The sequence below is a fragment of the Porites lutea genome, chromosome 14 (assembly GCF_958299795.1).
Source record: "Porites lutea chromosome 14, jaPorLute2.1, whole genome shotgun sequence".
In the NCBI taxonomy this organism is placed as follows: domain Eukaryota; kingdom Metazoa; phylum Cnidaria; class Anthozoa; order Scleractinia; family Poritidae; genus Porites; species Porites lutea.
In genome coordinates, this window is record NC_133214.1 from 14,295,662 (window position 1) to 14,322,388 (window position 26,727).

General features: G+C 38.3%; 1 protein-coding gene across 4 annotated transcripts; it reads left to right on the top strand.

Annotated features, from left to right (window-relative positions):
* Positions 1-329: 329 nt before the first annotated feature.
* Positions 330-26,082, top strand: LOC140925227 (regulator of G-protein signaling 7-like). 4 transcript variants are annotated; one of them, XM_073375213.1, is made up of 18 exons: positions 330-473; positions 7,536-7,632; positions 10,814-10,864; positions 11,429-11,535; positions 11,649-11,700; positions 12,409-12,473; positions 12,863-12,939; positions 13,516-13,551; positions 14,766-14,847; positions 15,635-15,715; positions 16,353-16,415; positions 17,121-17,182; positions 18,251-18,364; positions 19,409-19,534; positions 20,466-20,540; positions 20,826-20,937; positions 21,436-21,536; positions 22,184-26,082. In XM_073375213.1, the coding sequence occupies exons 1-18, from the start codon at positions 351-353 to the stop codon at positions 22,233-22,235; spliced, it is 1,476 nt and encodes a 491-aa protein (XP_073231314.1). In that variant the 5' UTR covers positions 330-350; the 3' UTR covers positions 22,236-26,082. The 4 variants fall into 4 exon arrangements, with proteins under 4 accessions (XP_073231314.1, XP_073231316.1, XP_073231317.1 ...); XM_073375216.1 differs by lacking the exon at positions 330-473 and adding an exon at positions 2,599-3,036; XM_073375215.1 differs by lacking the exon at positions 13,516-13,551.
* The last annotated feature ends 645 nt before the right edge of the window (positions 26,083-26,727 follow it).

Here is a 26,727-nt window from a genome sequence, read left to right on the forward strand (position 1 = left end):
CTTTCACAGACCCAAATGGCAGATTTTTAATTTTCCTTCAACGAGTAAAATCCCTACCCTTTCATATACCTGAAGCCCGAAAAAGGTACCCCATTCGGGCGGAGCCTCCCCGTATAGGCCATTATAGGGAGTACCTCTCCCCGCACCCCCTTCCCCCCCTCCTCCCCCCCGTGATGAAAGCCCTTAACGCATAAGTATGAATGCGTTTAAACCACATTCGTGTGGTCACAGACACGCCCTTTTTCTGATCAGTTATTCCATTCAAAATAACACGTGGCTGATATTCGACCAGACGGATGATATTTTAGCCAAAAAAGTATAATGAGGGCAATTCCAATCTTGCTTGTAGCATGTCGAACGCAGTCATCACTGAGATCCAAGAGCACGAAAACTTCCTTTTCTCAATGCTAAGAAGAAGATCGAAGGGCGGGACCAAAGCTGTAGAAAGGTCTTTAAGCACAGTGAAAGACAGGGTGAGAATTTTTACAGTAATAATTTATTAATGACAATAGTGAATAATAGTTCATGTAAGAACTCAGCTCTTCATGGCGGTTTTCGCTGAGTTGCACAAAATAAATAAAAAGAACGAATAAATAATTACCTTAGTCATTAAGGTAGCTGAACACAGTTTTATAGGTTTTGAATCTTTACCGTTCATTTGGATGTTATATAAGACTTGTTACAGCTATGCAGCTGGCGTGGACAAAATATATTCATAAAACTTAACATTTATAAATTTACACAAAAGATATCATCGTTGCCATGGCAACATGCATGATTTAAATCTAGTTTAAAATTCTGAATTTGGTAGGTTTACGCAAAAATCAGTCATTAGATTTGCTAAGAAAATTGCACACACCCCCTGGCTATTCTCATATGACGTTATATACTGACTTCAGAGTACATACGGCCTCAGTAACGGAGCGTATACCGTTCATTTCAGAGAGTGTATAGCAGTGTTCGGTTAAATACTTCGAGAAAGTCTACAGCAATCGTGAAAGGGTCCTTTCTCGGAAAGGAACGTATAAAAATAGGTTCAGTACCGGCATTTTTTATTCCTTTTCAACGTGTAAACGTCTAGCCTCTTTCAGTTTCCCATCTTTATGTACCGGTCGCGATGACGGTCGAGTACTCTTTCCTGCATAGGTACCCAAAAATCGTTGTTGCGTGACAGAAATATTATAAGGGTTTGTATGGGGATTTCAGCGATCGTTATTTAGGGCTCAAAAATAGTAATAACACCAGACATCAGAATTTCTTAACTTGTCTCCGTGTTCTTGGCATTTTTAGCCGTTTAAGGGGGATTCCGGCAAGTTTTATTTCTGCAGTTGTTCTGTCACTGGAATCGCCCTTAAACGTCCAAAACAAGCTAAGAACATATACCATAAATTTAAACAAGGAGAAGAGGTAACAAACTCTAATGTATTTTCATTTCATTTTTGACCTCTAAATAACAATCGTCAGGGTTAGTGTGATCGCTGAAATCCCCATATAAACTCTTATAATAGCTTATAATAAAGACTTTTTTCGTGGGCCATCGTAGTTTAATCAGAAATAAGACAAAGGTGATCTAATGCGACCGTTACAGATTATGACAAAGACTATTTATACAAATGCATCTCTTTTGAAAATATATGTTGACTAGCATACGAAACGTCAAGTTTATATAAAAACGAGAAAGCTCATAATGTTTATCACCGCTGTTTCACTTTGTCTTTTATTTCTGATTAAACCCTTATAATATTTGTGTTACCATCTTTCCCGAGAAATATACAGTGAAGTTTTGCCCGAAAAGCGCGCGTAAATACTGAGCGAGTGCTTCCTAGGCATCCTATAATACTCCTTAAATCTAATTAAATCTAATTTAAAATTCAATATGGCCACCGTATCGGTAAAAAGGTCTATTACTTGTGAATGGCAAAGTTAAAGTTTCCTGTCAATCAAATATGGCTACACCTATATTACTACAAAGCTGATTCAGAACAACGTGTATTGTTTTTTGATAAGATGATAACAATATTTCGGCTGGCCATTCCAGCCTTTTTCAGGTTTACAGATGTTACTGAACTTGTGCAGGAATCACAAAATTCATATAGATGGAGAATGTCGCAATAAAAATTGTTTAAAAGCCGAGAGGCGGAAATGACGTACAACACAAAAACTAGAAAGGAAAAATGATAAGGATATGGATTACAATAATTCGTCACGGCGGTTTAGGCTATGAGGTTTAAAAGTCATGGCATTATCTATCAAATGCGACTCCCTGGCCTCACGAACTGAGTCACGTGAAGAATGAATTTTCTCCAGTGGGATTAACTGCATCTGACTGCATGTCAGTATGAGAATGGTTTCCTTCGACGTCAGATTCAGACGGGGGTTTCATGCCATGACATATTTTATTTCGACATCAAGTTTCTAGGATCTGGTAGTCACAAAAGGTGTCATGTTTCATTAAGCTTACGCTAGAAAAATAAAATCACTTGAAAATTGGGACCCTGGGGTATGCCCCCCGGGAAATTTATTTTGCGCGCCCGCACGCGCGCGCGCGAGTGAGTAAATCTCCCAAGTGCCCATTCGAGCTCATTCGTAAACAAATCTTCTCTCACTGCTACCCTCGGTTTCTGCTTGTCGTTTTGTATTGCTCTGGGAATTTTTTGAAAAAATTGATTCACGGATAATTCAAGGCTTCCAGTTTCGAAGGTGAGTTGCTCAATTCAGAGACGTGTTTGTTTTGACAGAGAGCTCTTTGCATACGGATGTGGCCATTGGTCAACGACGACCCGCATCGGAGCGAGGGAATTCTTGTCAATACAGAGACGCACTTTCGTTAGGCATCCCGGCTCATTTGTTACGCTTAAAACACTATAGAACTAAGCTGTGGCATGTGGAAAGCTAAGTGAGATCCCCCGAAGCAATTTAAAACCGGCTTGGAATGAATGATCTTCTTTATGTGGTTGGAAATCAAAAATGCAAGGCGAGGCTTCGTCCGATGGTGTATTAAACGACGAGCCGCATCATGCAGCAGTATGTAGAAAGGTGGGGAAAGTATTTTTTTTCCGTAGCAATCGAGATAGAGATGTGGGAATTTAACTCAATGCCTAAATAATTGATTTTTGCTGTAGCTCACCGCCGTTGAAAAAGGTTTAAGTTTTTGGCGTGAAGCCGTAAACGAAAGTCCTGTGTGATATTCGTTTTCTTTAGCATATCCATCTTAGCGGACTCCAGTGTTAAACCTCTTAAATTTTTTTTCTTTCTGAAAGAGCTGGCCAACGAGCGTTTTGTATTATAACCACCCTTTTCAATGACAGTATTTCTGAATAAAGGAATTCTTGCGGTTACCATCTCAGAATTGCGCAAGACAAGAAGATCGAGATGGGTTTCGTTGTAAGGCCTGGGGTTATGAATATTTCGGTGTCCAAGCTATATTCATAGCATAAAAAAGAGTGGAAAACATTTCACAACATGCAGGTTTCGCAATACCCAGGTCAACTTCTTTTCTCGTTCTGTGAGAAATGTCTTCAATTCAGTCTTCGCGTTTATATTGAGCAATAAGCTTAAGCTTAAGTATTTTGACGTATCCGTCAGCGTTCTGCGCATAGACAAGCCTTTTTCGGTTTTCTTCAAGCTCCCAAGTTTATTTCTTCTTAAGGTGTTCAATATGGTATGTAAAATAAGAATCTATAGACGTCCGCGGTCAAAATTCAATCTTTACTTTTTCGGTTTGAAATTTGCGTAGCGATACTCGACTCTTCTCTAATAGATGAGAACGTCTCTCCTTGAAAGCTAACAAACCCCTTGATGTCAGATGAAATATACCTACGACCTATTTATAGCACGGCATCTCCCGTGAAACTGAGCGAATGTCTTAGATTAAACCATTTATCGCTTAGCTATGAGCAATTTGAACAACCTTTCACAGCGAAAAACCGATTTGAAACTGAAAGTTGTGTTGTATCAGTATCTTTCTCGACGTTTAATTAAAAAATGCTTGCTCGATATTTGGCGATGTACATTCCAATAAACTTATTACGCAAGTTAGAACGTTTAAAAATTCCTCAAGCGCAGTATTTTGTCTGTCCTTGCGTTGAAAGTTGCACACTATATTTTGTAGGATATATCTGATCTCTGTCTACATATTGGAACTAGGATTAATGGTAATAAGCTATTGATGTTTTACCGATCTGTGCTTTGTTGCTTTTGTTTATTAACATAATTAAATCAGCTGAACAGTTTAGATCAATGACAAGATAGCCATTGTTTTTTCATTGTGTAGGCGAAATTAGTTTCAGTGAAATTTCTTAGTTTAATTTGCCCAAGAGCCTTCAGTTCACTGATGCATGACCAACTAGCTGGTTAAATTAATTACCAGGATGAATATTAGATGCTGGAAAAAGGAAAATTGTTTCCTTTGGTGTGCTTGAGCCATGGAAACAAAGTTGTTAGTTTGCAAGAGTATTTAATGGTGATGCGAGAATTTTGGAAACCAGTTGTAAAGACTATACACACTACTTCTTTGTTAAGTTTTTCCTTGCTTCCTCCACTTTAAGAGGAGTCAAAAATAAAATTTCCAGTTTTGAATTTTTAAAACTTGAATGTAAAATATTTATGTTCTCTGAGGAGGTCAATCACATTTGTCATACCACTGTCCACCCTTATAAGGGAGCTTAAGTAATGATGACGGTGGCGGCAACGAGCATGGCAAAAAAGCAATAGGTTTAGATTGGCAAAACAACAACTTTGCATGTGCATCATGCTTTTTGGTACAATTCTTAGCCATTGTTGCATGACTACAACGTGAAGTGCCTCATTTTATGTTTTGTAGAGGACAGGAACACAAGACAACAAGTTTCTTTTTCTTTTCCCAAACTTTAGAATTCAACTCCAAAAAAATTTGCCAGCATTTGACCAATTAAACAAGATAGAATAAGCGCAATAAAATCTGAGGCTGTGCTAATTCACTTTTAAGTGACGTTTTCATAGCCATCGCCGTTGTTGAAGGTTCCTGAAAAGGCTTTTCAGTGCATCTTGAGTGACCAGGAAAAGAAATTTTAGCCATGAGAATGATGCCTTGATTTACCCACATTTCCAAACAAAAGTGTTGGTAACCAAATTAAAGTGAAATAGGTTGGATTTCTAGTCCCACTTATGTTTCTGCAGAGCAAAAAAGACGTCGGTAGTATACCATGTGTGTGACCAATTCTGACGTCAAATAGTTTGTAATATTTCTCTCAATCAATATACTGTTTTGGCAATAGAACCAAGTAAATACATTGATGATGCAACTTTGGCATGACTTCTATCACAACATTAAGGCCAGCTACATGAGCAGCAATGTCTTTTGACTTTGATCTCGCCACTAAAATTTTAGATGTAAGATTTTTATCTGACTGTATTTTTTGAGCGGACATATTGTTCGTTTACCTTTACAACTCTTGCCAGCAACATGACAAATTCCATCACCTGTGAAACTAATAAAATGTCATTTACCAATGCCCCAGTAGCTTTGCATTGTACATCTTTTTATTGGCATGTTATTTTTTCCTCTTGTGTGATTTTCTGGAAAGGCACAGCAGTTATCTGTTCAAATTTGGCTTTAATCAGATGTCACTTAATATATTACCCTGCAAACATAGCCATACAGTATTTCCGTCCGATTGTCACTTCTTTCCACTTAAACAGTTGCTTTTTGGGTGGAGAGGAGCTACGACTGGAAATACATCTGTTTTCGCGGGCTTATATCACCAGAGAAGATGTTCAAAAAGGCTGGTGGAATGATATTTTCACTTTTTTGTTGATTTTAGTAGAAATAAGCATGTACAATGGTGCAGTTATCTTTTAGTGACAAGGTGCTTTACAGCACCATTAAATGTGCAGTGCAACCATACAAATAACATAAGTAGAAATTAACGTGACTGATTCTAGTGTTCTGAAATTCAGACAGGATATTTTTTAAAGTGCAATCTTTTATTTACATGTCAAGTTAAAAATAAAAAATAAAAAAACATGCAACCTTCCCAAAACCAATTAAGAGCTGTAGTAATAAATTTAAGTTGCATGAAAAATGTTGAAATTGAATGCTGTCTTCAACACATTATAACAGCAACTGGTTTTCTGTAATAATTTAACTTTGCATGTTCATCAACCTTAACCCCATCTCCTTCATATGAAGGTCCTACCCCCCCCCCCCCCCCCACACACACCTAACCTAGGGAATGACTATGGTTAAGAGATTACTGGCAATATAGTATAAATTTATTCAGTGCTGTCATCAGCAAGAATAAATGTACCAGCTGGCTTTGCTTATTTTGCCTTAAGTGGTTTCAGCAGCCCTTATCAAATATAGTTCACCACTTGTAGTCATTGATGTTTTTGAGTTGTAAAGAGATGAATAACCAGATCCTGAGCAATGCTAAAAGTCAGGGCACAGTTCTGTTAAAAACCACTTGTTAACCTTTTAAGCCCAAATACCCACAAACAAATTCTCCAAACTGATCTTTCTACATTTCCTTTAAGAATTAGTTGAGAGAATTTCATAAAAGATCATGGCATTTTATCTTTGGTGATCATTTTATTAATTCTCATGACTTTATCTCTTCATAATGTATGGATATTGTTAGGTGAAAGTTGTTGTTGGTCACCATTGGCACTAATAAAGGGTTAAGTACAGCTGTTAGACTACCGGTTTTCTAGTAGTCTCTCATTGCAATCATTACGTTTCTTCATAGGTTTTCTTTTGAGGGGTCATTAAGTAATAATTGCTTACCTTTTATGTACAGCTGTGTTTTGTTTTGTGTCTCCTTTTCATTAAGTAGGCACAGATGTGTATGTGCATGAAAAAAATTATAAACAAAAGTTCATTATAATTGTTTTGCATCTCCCAGCTGTACATGTGCTGAACCACATGGTAATAAAATAATTAATTATTAAACCCCCAGTGAGGAGGGTGGAGGGGGGCAAAATGGTGCACTGCCAAGTCATTTTGACTGGGGCTGCACTAATATGGAGGGATCGACAACACCCAAGGGAAAACCAAACTTTTGCAAATGAGAAACATAACCATAAAACCACATAATTAATGATAATTATGTTTTCTTTGCCTTATTTGGTTTTTTGTACAATACTGTACATAGCATACCCTTTAACTATAGCTTAAATTGCATAGATCCTCTTAGACCACTGATCATTTTCAGATATTACCTTCATAGTTACTTGAAAAACCAGCGTCAAAAGTTGAAGAGGTGGTAAATCAAGTCTTGTGTTGGAGGGGCTTTGATTTTATGCCTTAAATGTGCAAACCTCTCAGTGACCTTCCAGTTGTGAAAATTTTAGAATTAAAGTTGATCAAATATTTAAAGCCGGGTAATGGCAAGTTGTCTTCATAACAGCACTAATTCTAGGCATTAAAGGTTTTTAATGTGTTTCTCATCTCTTTAATGTGTTTTTTGTTGTTGTTGTTGTGGAATTAAAGCGCTGCAGTCTTAAGAGTTAATACACTACTAACAGAGTCTGATGTGAAGTCTTTTCTTTTTTCACAGATGGAGAAACTTATCCATCAAATGCAGGATGAGAAGACTGGAGTGCCCATTAGAACTGTAAAGAGTTTCATGTCCAGAATTCCTAGTGTTTTTACAGGTGAACGGCAGTTTTAAAATACTAGTAGTTAAACAAAATAATGAATATTTTGTAAATTGGAGATGTAATTTTCATGGGTTAGAGTGGAACAGAAGAGCATTTGAAATCTGTATGTTGATATATTACAGTCGAACCTCTTATGGCCTGCACCTCTCCACAACGGCCTCCTTTCTACAACAGCTACTTTTTTGGTGGACATTTCATACATTGACTCTTGTTTAAACCTCTCTACAACAACCACTTTCTTGTGCCCAAGGTGGTCATTGTGGAGACTGAGGTTCCTTTGTATATAAGAGCTTAGGAGCTGTTTTGGAATAATGCATGTCTAGGGATCTAACTGAATGCATCCTTCTTGTAATTCCTACAAGTCATGTGCCCATGGTCTGTTTTCTTAGGTGAGTTTTACATTACAGCTGTCTTCCTCAAGTATAGTAAAAATAAATTAAAGTGGAAAGCATAACCCTTTAAGCCCCGAGATCCACATACAAATTCTCCAGACTGATCTCCATTCATTTCTTTCAAGAATAGTTGAGAGAATTTAGTTTACGATCAAAGCTCAAAAAAAAAACAAAAAAAAAATTCTCCCTTTGATAATCAATTTAGTAATTCTCATAACCTTTACTCTTGTTCATCCGCTAATGTTGTTAGGAGGAAATTGATGTTGGTCACTCTTGTGACCTAAAGGGATAAAGGGGCGAGGATATTGCTGTTTTAGATCAATTCTGTACTGAAGTCGTTACTTTAAGTTCCTTTACCCATACACAAAATGCTCTATTAGAAGAAGATATCAAACACGTTTGATCAGGAAGCAATACGCATAATTATTATACATTGTAGTCACTATCTGTCTTCTCACTGGCTAACAGCCTACAGCTAATTTTGGAAATCAGGTCAACCTACAGAGTAGTCGGTTATCTGCTAGCAAATAACTGACTAATCTGTAGGTTGCGCACGCAATGCATGATTTCCAATAACCACATCAATTTAGGTTCCTTGCGACGGTGTGTTTGTCGTTATTTTCTTCCAAACAATGTATAATAAAAATCTTCACAGTGTTTAATCAAGTTTGGGCTTATAGAATTTAATGTCACAGTTTTTCAATGACCATGAAATTCAGAATCCAGGTAGCTAGTTAATAATATTAATTGTGGCCCTGAAAAAATTTGAAGGAAAAAAAAACTACGAAGTTTTCAGAAAATGCTTTTGTCATGAGAAGGACTCTTAAACGCTGACAAACAAATAACTAAAACTATAATTTCTATATGTTTACATCGCGCGCAATTAAAAGGCCCTAAAGCTTTTTGCTGACTTGCAAGGACCTAACGTTATTCTCGGTTTTCACATGACGTCACCATAATTCAAACTAAGAAACTACAGCTTCTTCTGAGTTTCTACTTTCGTGTGATATTAGAGCACCTTAAAACCTTCATACAAACAAATTTTCGGTTCTAAAGGCTTCTTTGTTTTGCGATACAGGACGCCTGAATTTCCACGCTTTTGCGTGACTCGTCATTGTGGGTTAAAAACATTACGGATTTTTGGACATTTTGCTATCTAAACATTCCTTGTATTAGAATGAATATAACTTTAATCTTTATAAGTTCCTCAAGCGAAGAATTCACACATAAGTAGCAAAACTCAAAACCAGATGTTTCTGTTGGTTTCCGGCGGCTATATTTGTGCCCCTGAAAGGGACACAAACATGGCGTCTCCATACATAGCTTTACAAATTTGGGTAAAACGTTTTTCCGAATATCTCGCATATGAACTATTGCATAGACTTAATTCTTGGCAAGGCTTTTTGTATATTTATCTTCTTTCATTTCCCAGATTCTAGACTTTCTGTATTAAAAGGTTTCCATTTTTATTTCTGCTTCCTCACGTGAGTGAAAACAGAGAATAAAGATCTCCAGAATAAAGAGATAAATCTCACTGTTTATTAGATCTAATCAAGTAAAGTTTGCTTATCATTTTCACATAAATTATGACCTAAATTTGCAAACCGCTGAATTTCTCGCATTGGGTCTTTGCAATTTTGGTGAAACTCTGTTCAACCCAAGGCACTAATGTGCACTATATATAGCCGAAAGATTTTCACAAAAAAATGCCAGCAACAGTAGAATTTCGACTCAGACTCCAAAGAGGCCTGGCACTACAACCACATGACATTTACTCAGAACGGCAAAAATTTTATGCTATATTGTAGATTGATCTACATGTTATCCATGCTATATGTTTGACTTACTATCAAAGGAAAGGTGGGGATACCAGAGAGCTTCAAAGTAGGATGGTACCCTCACAAAATAACTGGATCGTGTCACCTTAAAGTCCATATGGACTAGGGAATGTGCATTTTTGTACCATCTGTGAAATTGCATTTGTGTAGGTGGTCCTTGAAAATCAAATGTGGTCCTTGAAAAGTCCTTAAAAACTGGTTGCATTGTTTTGTATGAACCCTGCCATCCTCAAACACCCAGGGACAGTCAGTTGGGCTGGGAGAAAAGGCGCAATGAAAGTACAGTGAAACCTCTATTAAGCGGACACCCTCTATTAAGCAGACACTAGGCCGGGTCCCGAAATTAACAGCTCATATTTCCCTTTATGACAAACCACTATTCAGTGGACACCTACACTAGGCGGACACAGGCACTTAAATAAATCGTAATTGGCTAATTTCTATTGTTAAAAACCTCTATTAAGTGGACAGCAGACTGAATTGACAATGGTAGTATTGGCTTACTTCCTTGAAATACGTTCTGTAGTTGATTAATAAAGATAAATCAATGCATTTGGCTGTCAATAAACTGTAGATTAGACTGATATCTGGCAATATTATTGTCATCCGCGATCAAAGTCAAAGACTGCAACGACAATGAGAACGTCAAAAAAGCAATAGCTTGACCAAGCAAAATAACAACTTTGCACGTGCATCGCATTTTTTTGTACATTTCTGTGCCATCACTGCATGACTGCCATGAGAAAATGACATTTTCACGTCGTAGCCGTGCAGTGATGGCAAAGAAATCTACAAAAAAGCACGATGCACATGTAGAGTTGTTGTTTTGTCAATCTAAACCTGTTGTTTTTTGGCCGTTCTTGTTGATGTTGCCTTCATCGTTGCTTAAGCTCCCTATTCATGTTTTGATGGAGCAACTGAATAAAGTTCATTTTCATTTTGCAGGTAGTGAGCTTGTCGACTGGGTCATGGCTAATCTTTCGATTGAAGACAGAGGTAGTAAATTAACCTTGTTCATGAACACCTTTATTACAAAAAGAAATGAACAGAGACACAAACAAGGACTGGCTAAGAAAACTACATGTTGTAAAAGCAAGGAATAATAATAATATTGCTTCTACTAAGTTTTTGCAACCATCCTATATTGTTTGATAATGTTCTCAAATACTTTGTAGGAGAGCTGTTATAAGGTATGAGAAACTGGCTTAAATTGCAACCTCTTGGAAGAACTTTGACTGCATACAGCAGTAGCAGATCCAGACCTTCAGATAAGGGGGGGTGGGGGGGCCTGGTCATCCAGACCCTGAGATAAGGGGCAGGGCCTGGTCTCCAAAAAAATTTTTTTTCAGCCCTTTTGCCCTCAGTTTGGTCTGAAAATAAGGGGTGGAGGGGGGCGGTGGCCCCTTAGATCTGCCACTGTACAGGGTATGTGTCACTTAGAAGGGTACATGTGTTTGGTACAATGCAAAGTACCCTTGCCACGCCTACCCCTGAAAATTTTACAAATGAACTAAATTAATATCAACAACATTTTAAGTGACTGCTTTAATACTCACACAGGTGCCGCAGTTCATTTGGCTTCTCTTTTGGCCGCTTATGGATATATTTTTTCAATTACTGATCACCATTTAATGGTTAAAGACGATGCTTCATATTACAGATTTCAGGTGTGTTGAACTTTGACTGAAGAAAGATCTTTTAAATATTTTCCAAGAATGGTGATTTAACTTTTTTTGCTTAAATAATGCATTCTGCGCTAACTATCCTGTGCTTATTTTAGACGCCATTCTTTTGGCTATCAAACAATTGGGAACCAGAGAGTGTAGATTATGGTAAGGTATTATAATGTACTTAAAGATATTTCACAGCCCACTTCACAACTGAAATAGGTCCTTGGCAGCTCGAGATCTGCCAAAATAACCATTATTATGGTATACAACCCTAAATATACCAGAGATCATCATCATCATTATTATTTGCCTTGCTTCAGTACAGTGCAAGTTTACAGCTAGATTTGTTTTGGCGAGGAGACCTCAAGAAACCACCCCAGGCTTATAACAGAGGCCACCTCAAATATTAATATATTTACAAGTAAAAGAAGTACTGTGCGTGTGCTGCTTGAATAAAATTGCTGGACCACATGCCTTGTGGCTCAGCAATTTTTTCCATGTACTCCACCCTTATAATTTTGCATTTTGATATATATTCCAGCACCCATAAAATCGTATGTGTCTTTCACTTTAAAGTTGGCTCTGTAGCAGATTTCTGCGTGCTCTTTGATTTCTATTTGTGGTATTGTTGTATTCCATAATATTGTTGCATAAGCAGATCATGTGACTACAAACTGCATTATTGTTCTCTTAAGAGCACTAAAATTATTGTAAATTACATTAAGCAACTCCGTTTGTGGCCCTGCTTTTAGCCTATATTTTGACTCCTGTAGCATCAATAGTATATGTAGTCAAAGGTATGTTTTAAAATATTTTACCCACATCGATCACCACATTCTTTTTGATAAACTCTGTTTTTTTAATTTCTAGCGGTCTATTTGTGTAAAAGAACTATGCAAAATAAATCAAGATTAGAATTGGATGACTATGAAGCGGTGAGTGAGACGTAAATTAATCTAGTATACAAGGTCTGTTCTTGTCATTTTTTGTATTTACATGTAGTGTTTCTTTTAATTGTTGTTATTTTTCTTTCGTTATAAGCAGCATGCAAAGAAAGTCATGCCTGATAGCCTGGGACTAGTGGATTTTGCTATCGGGCTAGTGAATTCTGGTCTTAATTTGCCTGATGGGCAAATAAATTTTTGGGCAAATTCACATACAGAAGAACTGTAATTTATCCTGCTCATCAAAAATTTTTTGGGGCTAATCGAAATGACTCTTGGGCTAGTACATGCTAGCTGCAACTTGCCGAATGGCAAGCTGTAAAACTGACTTTCTTTGTGCCCTGATGAGGCTCTTAATATTGACTCCCTTTCATTTGCAGGAAAATCTAGCCAAGCTACAGAGAACTCTGTCCAGGAAATGGGAATTTATATTCATGCAAGCCGAGGCACAAGCAAGGTGACTATTTAACCCTTTAAGCCCCAAGATCAACATACAAATTCTCCAGACTGATCTTCACCCATTTCTTTTAAGAATAGTTGAGAGAATTTGGCTTAAGATCAAAGCGATCTCCCTTTGGTAATCAATTGAGTAATTCTCATAACCTTTACTCTTGATGAGGGTTAACAATTATTCCAGGAGTGCGTGTTGGATTTGAGATGGCAGATAGCCAATGAGGCACGTAGTGGTGAGTTGGCTATAATCTTCTCATATCCAACAAGTGCAAGTGGAATAATTAGGGAACTTAAGAACCACGACGACGATTTTGTCAACGACGACCGGAAGTGAGTTACAGTGTACTGCGCAAGTGCGACCAGTAAATTTCGTCATCGTGGTGTTGTCAACGACGCCAAACAAAGTAGAATCACATCGTCCTGCAATCCACACTTCTGCCGGTATAAATTAACTGTTTTAAGCAATTTTGGAAGTCAAATTGCATTTTCTTATGCTCGTAAATCCAGGTATCGTTCCTTTTTTCTCCTAACAAGCGATGTTGATTGAAAATTCGACTAATGAATTGATTTTACTTCAAAGAATGACAACAGCTGTGGAGGCCGAGCAAACGAACTCGTAAGTGATAAATATATTTGTACGTATTTAGGTAAGGGAAATCATATATCTTTAATATAGAGGATATAAACTTTATATGGAAAACAGCTATCACATCAGAATGTCTCTTTTTCCAAATCTAAACTCTGACAGACACTCGGACTCGCTCATCTCATTCAGGTTGAAAGTTGAATATTCTCCGTACGGAAAGCAGGTGTTTTTGCACTCGAAAAGGTCAGACAACACAAAAATTCTTTATAGTCAACGAAATTAGATGTATGGCTTAAAAAATAAGATCCTGAATTGTTTTGCAAGACGCCGAAAAACTTTGTTGCGAACGAACATCACAGTTTTACATTTGTGTTTACATTCATGAGTGTCATCGTTATCGACCTACCGACCGACTGCATCTCAAGTTTCCTTTTTCCCGTCAAAACTGACGTTCCCGTTCCAGTCTTTTCCCAGTCAACAGACGTCGTCCTTGGAACTTGGTCGTGGTTCTTAAGTTCCCTATTGTTTTATTATAAACGCCCACAAAATATCGAGAATTCTTCCGGACCTATGTGTAAAAACATCCGATTTTCAGCTTGTTTTTAATTTTAAGCAGATCCTTTGGAGAGCAAGGTATAATGACTCATATACCATGATGGCTAAACTAATCAGCACTCTAGAATTGCATATTATCCAATGATTCACTTTTTAATAATACCATTAAATCCACGAACGTTCCGCTATTCAAAGTATGAACACAGGAAACCAGTTCAACCAGCTCAAGTGACCACCTTAGTGTCCAAAATACAACAAATCGGTTTTCAGTCAAAGCACAGTAATGTACATTTACGTATGCGTATTACCTTACTGAAAGTGTCAGTTACTTTTAGCTTTTGCAACCTCTCATAAATGACAAGTTCCTGAAAGTAACCACTAAATCTTGTCATTTTGGGTGGTCCCTTATTGGAGGTTAGACTGTTAATTGCATTGTAAAAAAAATTGCTGAAAACATTAACCCTTTAAGCCCCAATATCCACATACAAATTCTCCAAACTGGTCTTTAAACATTTCCTTAAGGAATAAGTTGAGAGAATTTGGTAGAAGATCAAAGCATTTTCTCTTAGGTGATCATTAATATTAATTCTCATAACCTAGTCTCTGGACAATGTATGGATATCATTGGGAGAAAATTGATCTTGGTCACTATCGGGACTCAAAGGGTTAATATGTTTGTTATCTGACAGAGTTGATAAGAAGAGAGACAAAATGGAGAGACAAATACTAGACAGTCAAGAACGAGCATTTTGGAATGTCCATAGACCACCAGTAAGATATCTTATTACATGTACCAGCTCCACTTGATTAAATTACATAAAAAATGATTGCCACGAAAATGTAAATCATGTTCTATAAAGTCTTCAATAATATATAGGTTGACCCAAGAATAAAAGCAAAGCTCCCATTAATAAACTTGTTAGTGGATAACTTTAAAGAAACATATAACCTCGATGGGTCAACACCTAAGCCAGCAATATGGTCATATGATACTGATCAGGGGATACCCTGTTTTTACAGCTGTAAACTGACCACAATAGGGATGTGCAATATCAGGTTGTCGGTAGGGTTTCCATACTAGCTAGAAAGTATGAGATTTCATATTGGTTACCCTGTGGTTCAGACAGATGGTCGGAGGAAGATATGGTGACCACCAAAATTTCTCAGATGGATAGATAACCAAATTTTCTTAGCCATGGGGCTCTGCTTATGCATGTACCACTAGTAAGCAGTCCCCAGGGCTGAAATGAGACATTTTTCCCAGTTATGATACAGATTGCCTTCACCACAAGGACCATGATACAATTTTTTTCATCATTATAACTCACCAATTTATTTTCACACAATTCTACCGGCTATTTTGACTCGCATGCTAACCCAAGGAAGTATAGCAAAGCCAAGAAAGTCAGTCTTTTTTATTTTACCTTCCTAATTTCAAATTTGAAATTTCTTTTTGCTTCAACTGAGTCTTCATGTTGATGATACCCCTGGGTGATTATAGTTGTAGAACTTCATCTCCCTATATATTCACAGTTGTTCTATTTTTGTTTTCTTTTAGCCAGGTTGTGTGTCTGTAACTGAAATTGATATTAAAAAGGCCTGCAAAGCAGCTGATACGTCTCCAAAAAGAAAGAGAAAGGTATAAAGCATCATGTGCAGCGAACATAATCATCATCATCATTATCATCATCATTGTTATCATCATCGTCATCATCATCTTATTATTATTATTATTATTATTATTCACCCATCACTAATAATTGCAATAATTGTGATCATTATTATTTTTCTTTGTCCATAATAGCATTCCTTCTAATTTTTTCCACTTTTCTCATAAGATCATTGGGGACGGCAAAAGATTAATATTTTGTGAGAAAAAATTGAAATATAAAAACTGATGCACTCGTTGCATCGACTTATATATTAGATCCCAAGCTCTCATTTCCTTTGGACAAGCAGATTGAAAGGCAGTCAGAAGATTTTAAAAAAAGCATTTGCTTGTTTTTCTGTTTTTTTGTACTGACTGAGATCCAGGACTGGAAAAACGGTCCCCGCCTAATTGTCTGGGACGAGTAGATTTCCTTCCTGGGCAAGTAAATTTTTAAGCTTACTTTCCCCAAATGGGCCAGGGTCCAGGCAAGTCAAATCATGAACTAAGACAAGCAAGCAATGCCCTGAGCAGGTACGATCAGGAATTCAAGTTGGCTTTGAGCCCTGGAAACAGGCACAAAATATTAAAATAAAGCAATGTAATAATTTGTGCTTTTCTGTTTTAGGACCGTTTTTGGAACAATGATTCATTGTCTTCTTCATCTGCTTTGGATGGAATTAAAGAGGAGGTAAAAATCTGTAACAGCGATGTGGTCAAACTACAATCATGGACAAGAGTCTTGGGTCACATTTGCATTTGTTGCGCATTTCTCTACTACACAATGCCCAATCCTTCCACCCAACACACATACAATGTCGGAGCCTGTGAATCCACTTAAGGTGTTTCTATGCTGTTTTTGGTAAACCGTACCAATATTTTTTTTCTATCGGCTCTAAAGTGATTCTATCCTCATCCAGTCGCCATAAGATTTTCACCACTAAGTTACTTTAGATTAAAAAGTTTGTTGAAATGTAGTTTTAAGTTAATTTGATATTACCATGACAATGATAGACAAAAAAACATGAAATCAGTTAAAGACGAATTTTGTGCAATCTAGACCAGCCATTGAAAATCCAAAGTCACTTGGTGGTGAAAAATTTAAGGCGATTGAAAAATATTGGTATGGTCTCCAAAAGACAGTATCAAAACACCTTAAATGTTCCAACATTGTACTGAGCATGGGAGTGAAAATTGCAAGGCATTAATTTTGTAAATTTTCGTTATGAAGGCATCCTGAATTCACAGGTAACAGCGCCACTTCCCAAGGTGTTTTGATCACGGTTGTATTTCAGCGTTATACATGCACTGTCCTGTGCAAAACAACTTTTTCATCAAGACATTTTGTATTGTATGTTTAATTGGTTGAATTTTATTACCATTGCTTTTACTTAAGGTGAAAGAATTACGGGAGCAGTTCCATAAAAGACGAATGAAGACTTCACAGGCTTCAGAAAGGTAGGTAACGTTTGCGTAATTATTGCCAAAAACAATTTATGGCCAGAAAGGAGCTCTTTAGTTAGTTACCCAACCCAGCCATGGTTACCACAGGTCAGGAAATGGTCAAGGAACAAATTCTTCAAGGTTAGGAAATTTCACCTTGAGTTGGAGAAAGGATGCTTATTTACAGTACTGCAATCTTTGTGAACAGAATAGAAGTAGAATATTATTTAATGAAATCGAACGACAATCTGATGCTGGGTTTCCAAGAAATTCAGTCCTTTTCCCCATGATGTTATCAATTCATGTGACTAGCTGAAAGCAGAAATAAATAGGTGAAGAGGACGGCTTACATGGGAGTTTGGAGGCCATTATCATGACTGATTTGTGAAATTATTGATTCAGTTGGTCAGGAAACTTTTTTTTTCCGCGGAAAAGACAGGGAATTTCAAAAACCTATGGCAGTAGGAACCATGTCAGTGCCTAAGAAATAAAGAAGGAGAAGGGGGGGGGGGGGGGTTGGGGGGTGGAAACCGTGAGAATAAAAGGATAAAAAGTAGGATAAAGAAGAGAGAGGGAGCTGGGAAATAGAAAGGTATACACCAAGAAAGGAGAGGGTGGAAACTGGCGGTGTTACAGTGATATGAGCATCCCTGTGTTTTTGGCATCCCCTTCTCATATTACCTTTGCGATGTGGATTAGGGTTAGGGTTACAGGGGATGCCCATATCACTAGGGTTTTGGGAAGGGGGATGTCCATATCACTGTGACAGTGGGAAGATGAGGAGAAGGGAAAGGGGATTGGAAAGTAAGGGTTTGGAGACAAGCAGAGAAAGGGGGGAAATAGAGAGTTAAGGGCTTGAAATAGAAGAGAAAATGAGAACTGGAGGAGAAAGGAGGTATTAACTGAAGGGTGAAAGAGAGGGAACTGGAGAAGTGGAAGGGAATTGGGAGAGAAATGGATGGGAACTGTAAAGAAAGGGGATTTGAACAGGGTGGGGAATGGGCAGGAACTTTGAGAAAAAGTTGCGTGAGCATGAGCTGTATTCAATCCCAATCCTTTTGTTTTTCTATCTTTTGTTGGCAGTTTTGTTCAAAGATGTGAGCAATATGCTGAATATGATGCCTTCATCTGTGCTCCAGACCCCTCAAATCCATGGATTACTGATGATGTTACTCTTTGGGAACAGGATAAAAGTTTGTACGTCAGTTTTTTATCAACTGATTTATTCACGCCATGAAAATCAAACAACTCCATCTTTGTTCTGTGTTAACAAAGAAGCTGATGCCATGGGGATCCTTATTAGAACTAAAGAGGTTCATTTATCATGTATGTAAACCCTGGGGACAATGTTTCTTTTTACAATTGCTTTTTCCCCCGGGGAGTAGTCCCTATTATGACTTATATGGGGAGGCTCCACCTAGCCTGCGTAGCAGGCGTCGAAAGGGGTAGGGGATAGGGAGAAAGAGAAAAAGGGAGGGGGATCTTTCGCACTTTTCTCTGAAAGGGTAGGAAATCTGTCATTGTGGTCTGTGAAAGGACCTAACATTGCTAACAGGCGCATTTTGTGGTTATGAAAAAGACAAGAAGACTTCCTTGCGATCACGGCGATCGTAGCGATCATATGGAAACCGGGCTTAATCTATCGCAATAACCATCCACCCTTCCTCCTCAACTGCTACCTGTACGCCTTACAAACATATCGAACGCACTTTTCTAAGCTCCGATTACTCCTAGTCTATTGATATTTAAAAGACGGTGCATTTACAGCAGTTACAAGTGATGCTCCATTGCAGCTTTCTAACCTAGTGTGTGAATGTGTGAAGGGGGCACCATCTGCCAATGAAAGGGGTAACTTGTCTGTCAAAAATGGTATATAAAAGGATAAGGGGTTGGACCTCAGTGCGGAGCCTCCCCTTATAAAGTTTTGTTGAGTACCCCTGGGGTTCTTCCTCACATATGATTTCAAAATGTTATAACCCTTTCTAATGCTTGTATTAACAGAGTGATTGTTTAAAGTGCTGACATCTTTTCGCTAAATTTCTTGTTATACTTGCACGTTTTTCATTGGACTATAAGTCGACAGTTTCTCATCTGTTTTTGTCTCGTCACGCAACGCTCCTGTTGGGGTGGAGCGTTGCGCGACGAGACGGGCGAGACTAATAGTTTCTTTTTTAAAACTCTTTTTGAAAGATTACTCGACCACGGACCCATTATTTATCTCGCTTTGCACAATATTTTCAGGCATTATGTACCTCCTCGTCGTGTTAAGATGTGGGGATTTTCTTTATCTGAACTCCTCGCTGATCCTCTGGGAAGAAGACACTTTACACGGTTTTTGGAGAAGGAAATAAGCGCTGAAAATCTAGGGTGAGAACTTTGCTCTTTCTTGTTAGTATAAAGATTTTTCCACTTAAGGTGCTTTCAATTTGACTGTCAAATAGTTAAAGTTAGGTGTTTAAGTTTTCTGCGTTATGACTGGCCGAAAAAGTCTCGCGTCGCTCTGTCAACCAATCAAAAGTTGAACCAGAACAAATCGTAAATTGTTTTTATTCATCAATCCATGAAGCCTTATATGAATTTATTTATTCATTCATTTATTTATTTATTTGTGGAGGCGTGTGTGAACGAGCGGTTAACACCTCGAACTCCGGATCTGGAGGTCGGGGGCTCAAGCAAGGAACAAGGAAGGAAGACAAGGAACTTTACTCCACTTCAAGGCTGTCATTAAGGGCCGGGTACCGGGGGATTTCCCCCGGCTTCCATGAATATAACCCCCGGCTACTTCCATAGGAAAATAGAAGAAATTAGAACCAAAAGAAATCCCCAACTGCTTAATTCCCCGCCCATTTGTTGTATTTACCTGGCAACTTGAAATCAGTTATCTTAGTGACAGCCCTGCCACTTTGTCTCTCTTCACCCAGGTGTGTAAATGGTTACCGGCGACATGCTGCTGGGAGGTAACCCTACGATGGATCAGCATCCCGTCTAGGGTGTGGGGGAGTAGTAATACTCCTAGGCATGCTTCATCCTAAGGAAAATGGGATAAGCTCTGGCCTTTTGGGCCTTTGGCTCGTGTGCGCCTTTTACCTTTTATACCTCATTTTATTTTATTCTTAACTGCGTAGGGTAATTACGTCACTACCAGATCTAAAAGTTTCATGTCTCTTTACATTGACGGAATGAGCCTTTTATTAAAAGTGATAAATCTGGTTTAACGAAACATTTAAATTTACATTGTATAAATATACTGTACTGTAAGCTAATGCATTTCGTTACTATATTCTGATTGCCATTTTAGATTCTGGCTAGCTTGTGAACAACTGAAAGCGACGCCAGTAAAAAACGTCCCAACCAAAGCCCAAGAAATATTTAAGTAAGTAATTCCTGCTCCGTTTTACGGGTATTAAAAGCTACTTTAAGCTAAACGGAAAGAAGGGGAAAAAGGAATTCGTGGTCACACCTGAGAATGAAACTCGGAACCTCTTGCACAGGCTGCCCACTAGCCAACTGTAATAATCTCTCCTCCTAGTTAAACCATTTTGTGAAACACCCTATGAACTATTTAATTTTTAGACATGATGGCTTAAAACTCGTAACACGAAATATTTGAAAAAAGGACTAAAATCACTTTTTTTATTTATATATTTATTTTGTTTAGTGAATATTTATCTGAAAGTGCAACGTCGCCAATAAACGTGGATTGCAAGACCAGAGAAGAAGTGGAATTAAACTTGAAACATCCTGGACGATACATGTTTGACGCAGCTCAGGTATTGCACAAAATCGGATATTTTAAAAGCGCTTGTGATGAATAGACTGGTGTTCTATGGAGAACGGGCGCTTTTTTTTTACGTTTTTCAGGCGAACGAAGCACGAACGTGGCGTAGAGCCTTCCCCCTCCGCGCGTGTTGTGCCCTCCTCGCTAGCTTCGCGCTTGCCTTCGCTCGCCTGAAAATTGCGGAAAGCTAACGCCTGTTTTGCAGACTAGACATGGATTGGAGTGTTCTTGTTTTTTCCCGCCTATTCAGATGCCCCGGTATTAAAGCCTGTCCTGTGAGTAGCATTCCACGAGGACGTTCTTGGACGTTCTTCCGAGCCGCCTATGTCACTGACTGAAAAATCATCTTTCTCATATATTTACCAGGCTCCAAATTCACCATCACATTTCTGTCATTCGCAAGTCATTCAAACAAAAAAATGTCATCTGATTTCTCAACAAAAATACCCAGCAGCAGTGTACTATATCTTTTTATTATTTCCATTCCTAGGATCACATTTTCCAACTGATGAAGTCGGACAGCTATCGACGTTTCATCCGCTGTGATCAATATAAAGAACTTTTAAAGGCTCCTGCTAATAAACAGAAAAGGTTGGTTAGCTAAGGAGTAGCTTGTTAACTTCCGAGTGTCAATTCTCGGTTTCCCTAGTCTAGACTAAAATCATCAAACCACTGATAAGTTTCTTGGAAAATTATTAGTACCCTATTCTAGAGTCCTGTCCACTAATCCGTTTTCAAAACGGTAGAATTGCATGTTGTAAGGTAAGTTGAACTCTACGCGCATGCTACGAACACACGCGCCTGTGATATTTTCGGTCATCTTTTTCATTTTGATGCGTTTTCGACCTGCCACGCTGATACGATATGTATACGTTTTCGTTTTGATCCACTTTCCAGAGCGTTTTTTGAAATTTATTGAAAACGCACACGGCCTTATATAGCCCATATATGGCAGTAACCGCCCCCCCGTCCCCCCCACCTGGCCCTCCCAAGGATCAAATTAAATCCTATATTCAGACACGTAACAACCAGGAGCACCAAAGTTCTCGTGAAAACGTGTACGTGTTTACAAAAAAAAATGTAAAGTATACTAGTAACCTGTACATTACTAGTATTAAAATGCTAACAATAAATTTACAAGCCCTACACTCAATAGATTACATTTAACAAACGCTCAGAACGAGCGCAAAAATCTTTGTTCATGTTTTACTTAAGTTTTCATTGTTATTCCTTTTCAGCCCACTTCCCACAAACCCACTGCATAATTTGGCAAGGATTGCAGGCATATGAATCTATTTTCACGGTTTGTGCATGGCGGCATACATGTTAGCCCATAGTGCCTTGTTATAGTCATTTTGTTCTTTATGTTTTTTGCAAGCTATAAGCTGTTATCTGATTTATTTTTTAATTGATAGGTCGAAAAAACTAAGCTGCTTGTTATTTTTAGGTTATTTTATAAAGCATGGCATTTAATGTTATTTCACTCTTGAACTCACTAAAACCCCTAAACAGTATGGAATTTCTGCGCTTGTTTCTCTGACGTCATTGGCGGGGAAACCAGTGGTAGCGTCGCCAAATGTCGGCTGTTTTTTCAGGCTACTATAACTCTAGCAAGGTTGTCCCGGATTTCAATGTGCGTAAACTAGTTTCCTTTTCTGTGATGTTTTCTGAAAATCAACGAAAACAATCTCTTCTAGCCGGGCGATGGTATAAAGTTTTTTTGGTAGTAATCAATAAAGGGATCCATAAATATTTTTGCTCGCTTAAGTATACAATACTGGCTAACAAAAAAATAATAATAATTTGTTGGACAATTTGGTCGACAGAATTTTCGATTCCAAGTTAAGTAGTCTGAATTTTTTACTCTGAATTACTGCCGTATAGGACATATTTTGACATGGTTTTTCGCTAGAAATCAAAATTTCACAATGCTTGTAGCGGCTACTGCTGTGGAATAATTCAGTAATAACGGCTGTCTACATAGAAATGGATTTTTCACTCTCTCCAGGTCCTCCGCAAAATGTTGACAACCACTCCCAAGTCTCCTGCTAGTGGGGGCCTGGGAGCTTGGTTGAATTGTTTTCTTCAGGAAGTAGAATTTGTTATAATTTTTTCTGTATTTTTATCACGAGAGGTGCCTGATAATTGTAAATAGTGAGCGTTGTCTTTTCGTAGCCGTTTATTGGTGGTCAAGAGTTTGTTAAAGCTTAACGACCCCACAAACGGCTTAAAACAGCAAAGCAACTTAGAGCCAGGGCCTTCTACAAAATGATCTCATGGATCCGCTGCCATTTTGATTGGATTGGACTATTGGACCCGGTTGCTATAGCAACTTAAGGTAAAGTGCAAATTTTCTGCAACCGTTTCCCTTATTCTGATTATTTCTTTTACGTTGACGTTAATACGAGCCATTTTGAGGGTTGGCTCGAGTCTGGGTAGGTGTTGGTATATATTCGCCACTTTAGACAGGAGACTGGACCGAGTTAACTTTCGTAATGACTTCTGAAATAGCCTCCCTCGCAAACGTTTTTAAGGAATTTGTCACGCGTTCCAGGAACTTGTGACGAACCCCCTAAGAACATCTGAGTGGGAAGCTGCTTCTGGGATTTTTACTAGAAATTCGTATATCACAATAAGCCTCGCGAAACTCGGTTTTTTATTAGCGTCACTCAAGTTAACCTCTGTGGGGCGGAGTAAGAAACTGGACGTGAGACCCGCTGCGAATGTGGTCGTGAAGGTCCCTTCTTTGTTCTTTTTTTTCTTCTTCTTCTTTCCGTATTGCCCTGTTTTGTTTTTAAAATTATATTGAAAAGCGTATTGAACATTATTTCGGCCGCCGGATTAAGAAAAAAATACAACGAGGGCAGTTTGCGTGCAAATTTTCATACTTCAGGCCGTAGAACGGAGCTGAGACTGGTTTGGGAAACAAATCATAACCCAGTTACGTAATAGCCAATAAAAGAAGCGAAAATGTCCCCGAAACATTCCCATAGTCCCAGCCCAGGCTCTCACGCCACCGCTCTCAGGGCCAATAGGAAACACTTATGGAGCAGGATAAAATACTATGTCAATTTATCCACCTTGACAAAGAGAACATGAATTCGTTGAAACGGTTGCAAAAATTTCCCACTTTATCTAAAGTTGCTTCATGCAGCCGTTACCTGGTTCCTTTTAAACGAAGGCTTCTCGCGAGTTTCTTAATAGTCTTAATACCGTGTGGCACGAAATTTTTGCGGGTTCTAATTTTTGTGATTTTTCCAGCGATCCGCAAAATAAGTTCCCGCAAATAAAAATTACCGTAAACAAATTTTCCGCAAAAATGTACCCCAAAGTATATATTATCTAACTTACATTCGCTACACAATAACACAGTACTAAGAAATCATGTCTGTTTAATCACTTGTCTGTTTCATTCGAAAACAAAACGGTATACAACGAAATACTGGTTTATTGTTTGAAAATGTGCGTTTTTATGGCACGTACTCAATAAAAACGAAAATATTATCATTGCTGGGTACTGGGTACTTTCTGAAAATCGCAAAAATTAATTCCCAGCAAGAAAAACCAATCTGTCCTTATCGCAAAAATGAACTACCGCAAAAATTTAGTGCCACACGGTAGTAGCTTATTGTTAAAGAGGGAAGCCCATATGGCCCTTGTTATACATTCGAGATACGTTGTAACTCATTGTTACACACAGAAGCCCATATAGGCTCCTGTTGAACAACTGCCGGTTAGCTTTTGGTGCCAACAGAAAAAGCTATCCGTTGTAATATGAACACCTATCTGATAAGTGACTCTCCTCTTAACCCTTTAAGCTCCAAGAGTGATCAGCATCAAATTTCTCCGTGTGATATCGATGCTTTGTAAAACAGAGTGGACATGAGAATTATGGATATGATCACACAAGATGAATTTGCTTGATATTTTATCAACTTCTCCCTACTACTTCTATAGGAAATGAATAGGGGCAACAAATGAGAATTTCAGTTTTGATCCTTGGGTTTGAAGGGTTAAGCGATCGGCGCCGTGCTTATGTGTGGACCGAAGCCCTTATCCAGTGTGGTTATCCTGCCAGCTTAACCCTTTAAGCCCCAATATCCACATATAAATTCTCCATATTGATCTTAATACATTTCTTTAAAGAATTAGTTGAGAGAGCTTGATAACAGATCAGAGCATTTCCTCTTTACTGGTCATTTTCTTAACTCTCATAACCATTTCTCTTGACAACATATGGATATTGTTAGGAGAAACTTGATGTTGGTCACTATTGGCACTTAAAGGGTTAAAAGCTATCCTGTATAGCGTGAACACGCCTCAGATACGTTTTACCTTGGCATAGCAGCTTCCCTAATGCGGTCCAAGGTTCCAAATGCTTTGTTGAGATAAACGCCGCATAACTTAACAGCTAGGAAATTAATATAATGATTGTACGATAATAGAAAATGAATGGAACATTGCTGTATTAAGAGTTATTACGGTTGTAATTGTGTCAATAACAAAATGCTTGAATCTTATTGGTTCTTAACAGCCAATATTTATAGCTTAACTTTGCTATTGTAACTCCATAACTGTCCGATTACCAGGAGCATGTAATCGAATAGGTCAAATCGGACAGTTAAAGAACCAATCAAAATCAAGTGGCAAATGCCATTAGCCAATGAAATTTAACTACATAGCACGTGATAACGAATCAAAATCAATGAAAAAATAGTGACCAGGTAAGCTGTCCAGCTTCAACTGGAAAAAAAGTGGATTAAACTAAGTGGTCCAGTGACTTATATTTACAATAATAAATATTCCAAGACTGAGATTCTCGCATTTTGTTATTGACACAATTAATTGGTAATAGAACTTCGTGTCGTACAATCCAGAAGTAATTGGGGTCGTAATTTCAAATCGGAGCGCGTATTTGAAATTACTCGCGCGATTGCTCCCTGAATTGTACGACACGAAGTCCTATTGCCATTACTTTATCACGCTATTGAAATCTTCAAAGATGTTACCATCTTGTATTGTACTTAAGTGATTTAAATTGGTTATTTAACTGATATAAATTTTATTGTAACAACAAAGAGTGATTTATAACGAGAGCTATTCTTAATTGAGAGGAATAAAGACGATTTTTGCAGTATGATGTGGTTATTTATTCATCGTTCAGTTATTGGTTCGCGCGAGGCAGAGTAATCTGAGCTGGTAGAGCCGTAGGTCCAATTTCGTCCCCGGCTAGGGTAGCCTGCAGACCTTTTTTTTCGCGTTTTTTTAGCTAGCGAAGGTAAGCGCGACACAAAGCGAGCGAGGAGCACCAGACGCGCGCGTCGTCGCGCGTGTCTCGCGCTCCACGCCCGCCACGTCCTTGCCTTCGCACGCCTGAAAAACGCGAAAAAAGATAACGCCTGTTAAGCAAGCTAGCCTAGGGTCTCTTAGCCTGTGCCAGGCTCTCAGATAGTATAGTGGGAACGTATTAAAACGAGCAAAGCGTTTACAAATTTCAAAAGAGATATATTTTGCAGGAGCCTATTACCTACCGATTTTTGTTAAAGCGGTAAAAATTGACAGTTCTTGACTTGATCTGCCACCCGTCTCAGCACCCCCACCCCCTCCCCCTCATCACTCTTTTAACCATGAGTGGAACCTGGGACCAAGAAGAAACCAAGATGGCGGCTGAAGGGCATACTTGTTGCTTGTTTGAAGCCTGAACTTTCAAGTGTCTCCACCGTTTGTTTCGAACTTCAATACCGCGGCTTAAACGGCTAACCTTTTTTTGACTTATTTGTCG

Coding starts and splice junctions, on each gene's coding strand:
- LOC140925227 (XM_073375213.1), top strand. CDS start 351: ATGTCGAACGCAGTCATCACTGAGATCCAAGAGCACGAAAACTTCCTT. Junction 11,536..11,648: donor CTTCATATTACAGATTTCAG/GTGTGTTGAACT, acceptor TGCTTATTTTAG/ACGCCATTCTTTTGGCTATC. Junction 13,552..14,765: donor GAGGCCGAGCAAACGAACTC/GTAAGTGATAAA, acceptor GTTATCTGACAG/AGTTGATAAGAAGAGAGACA.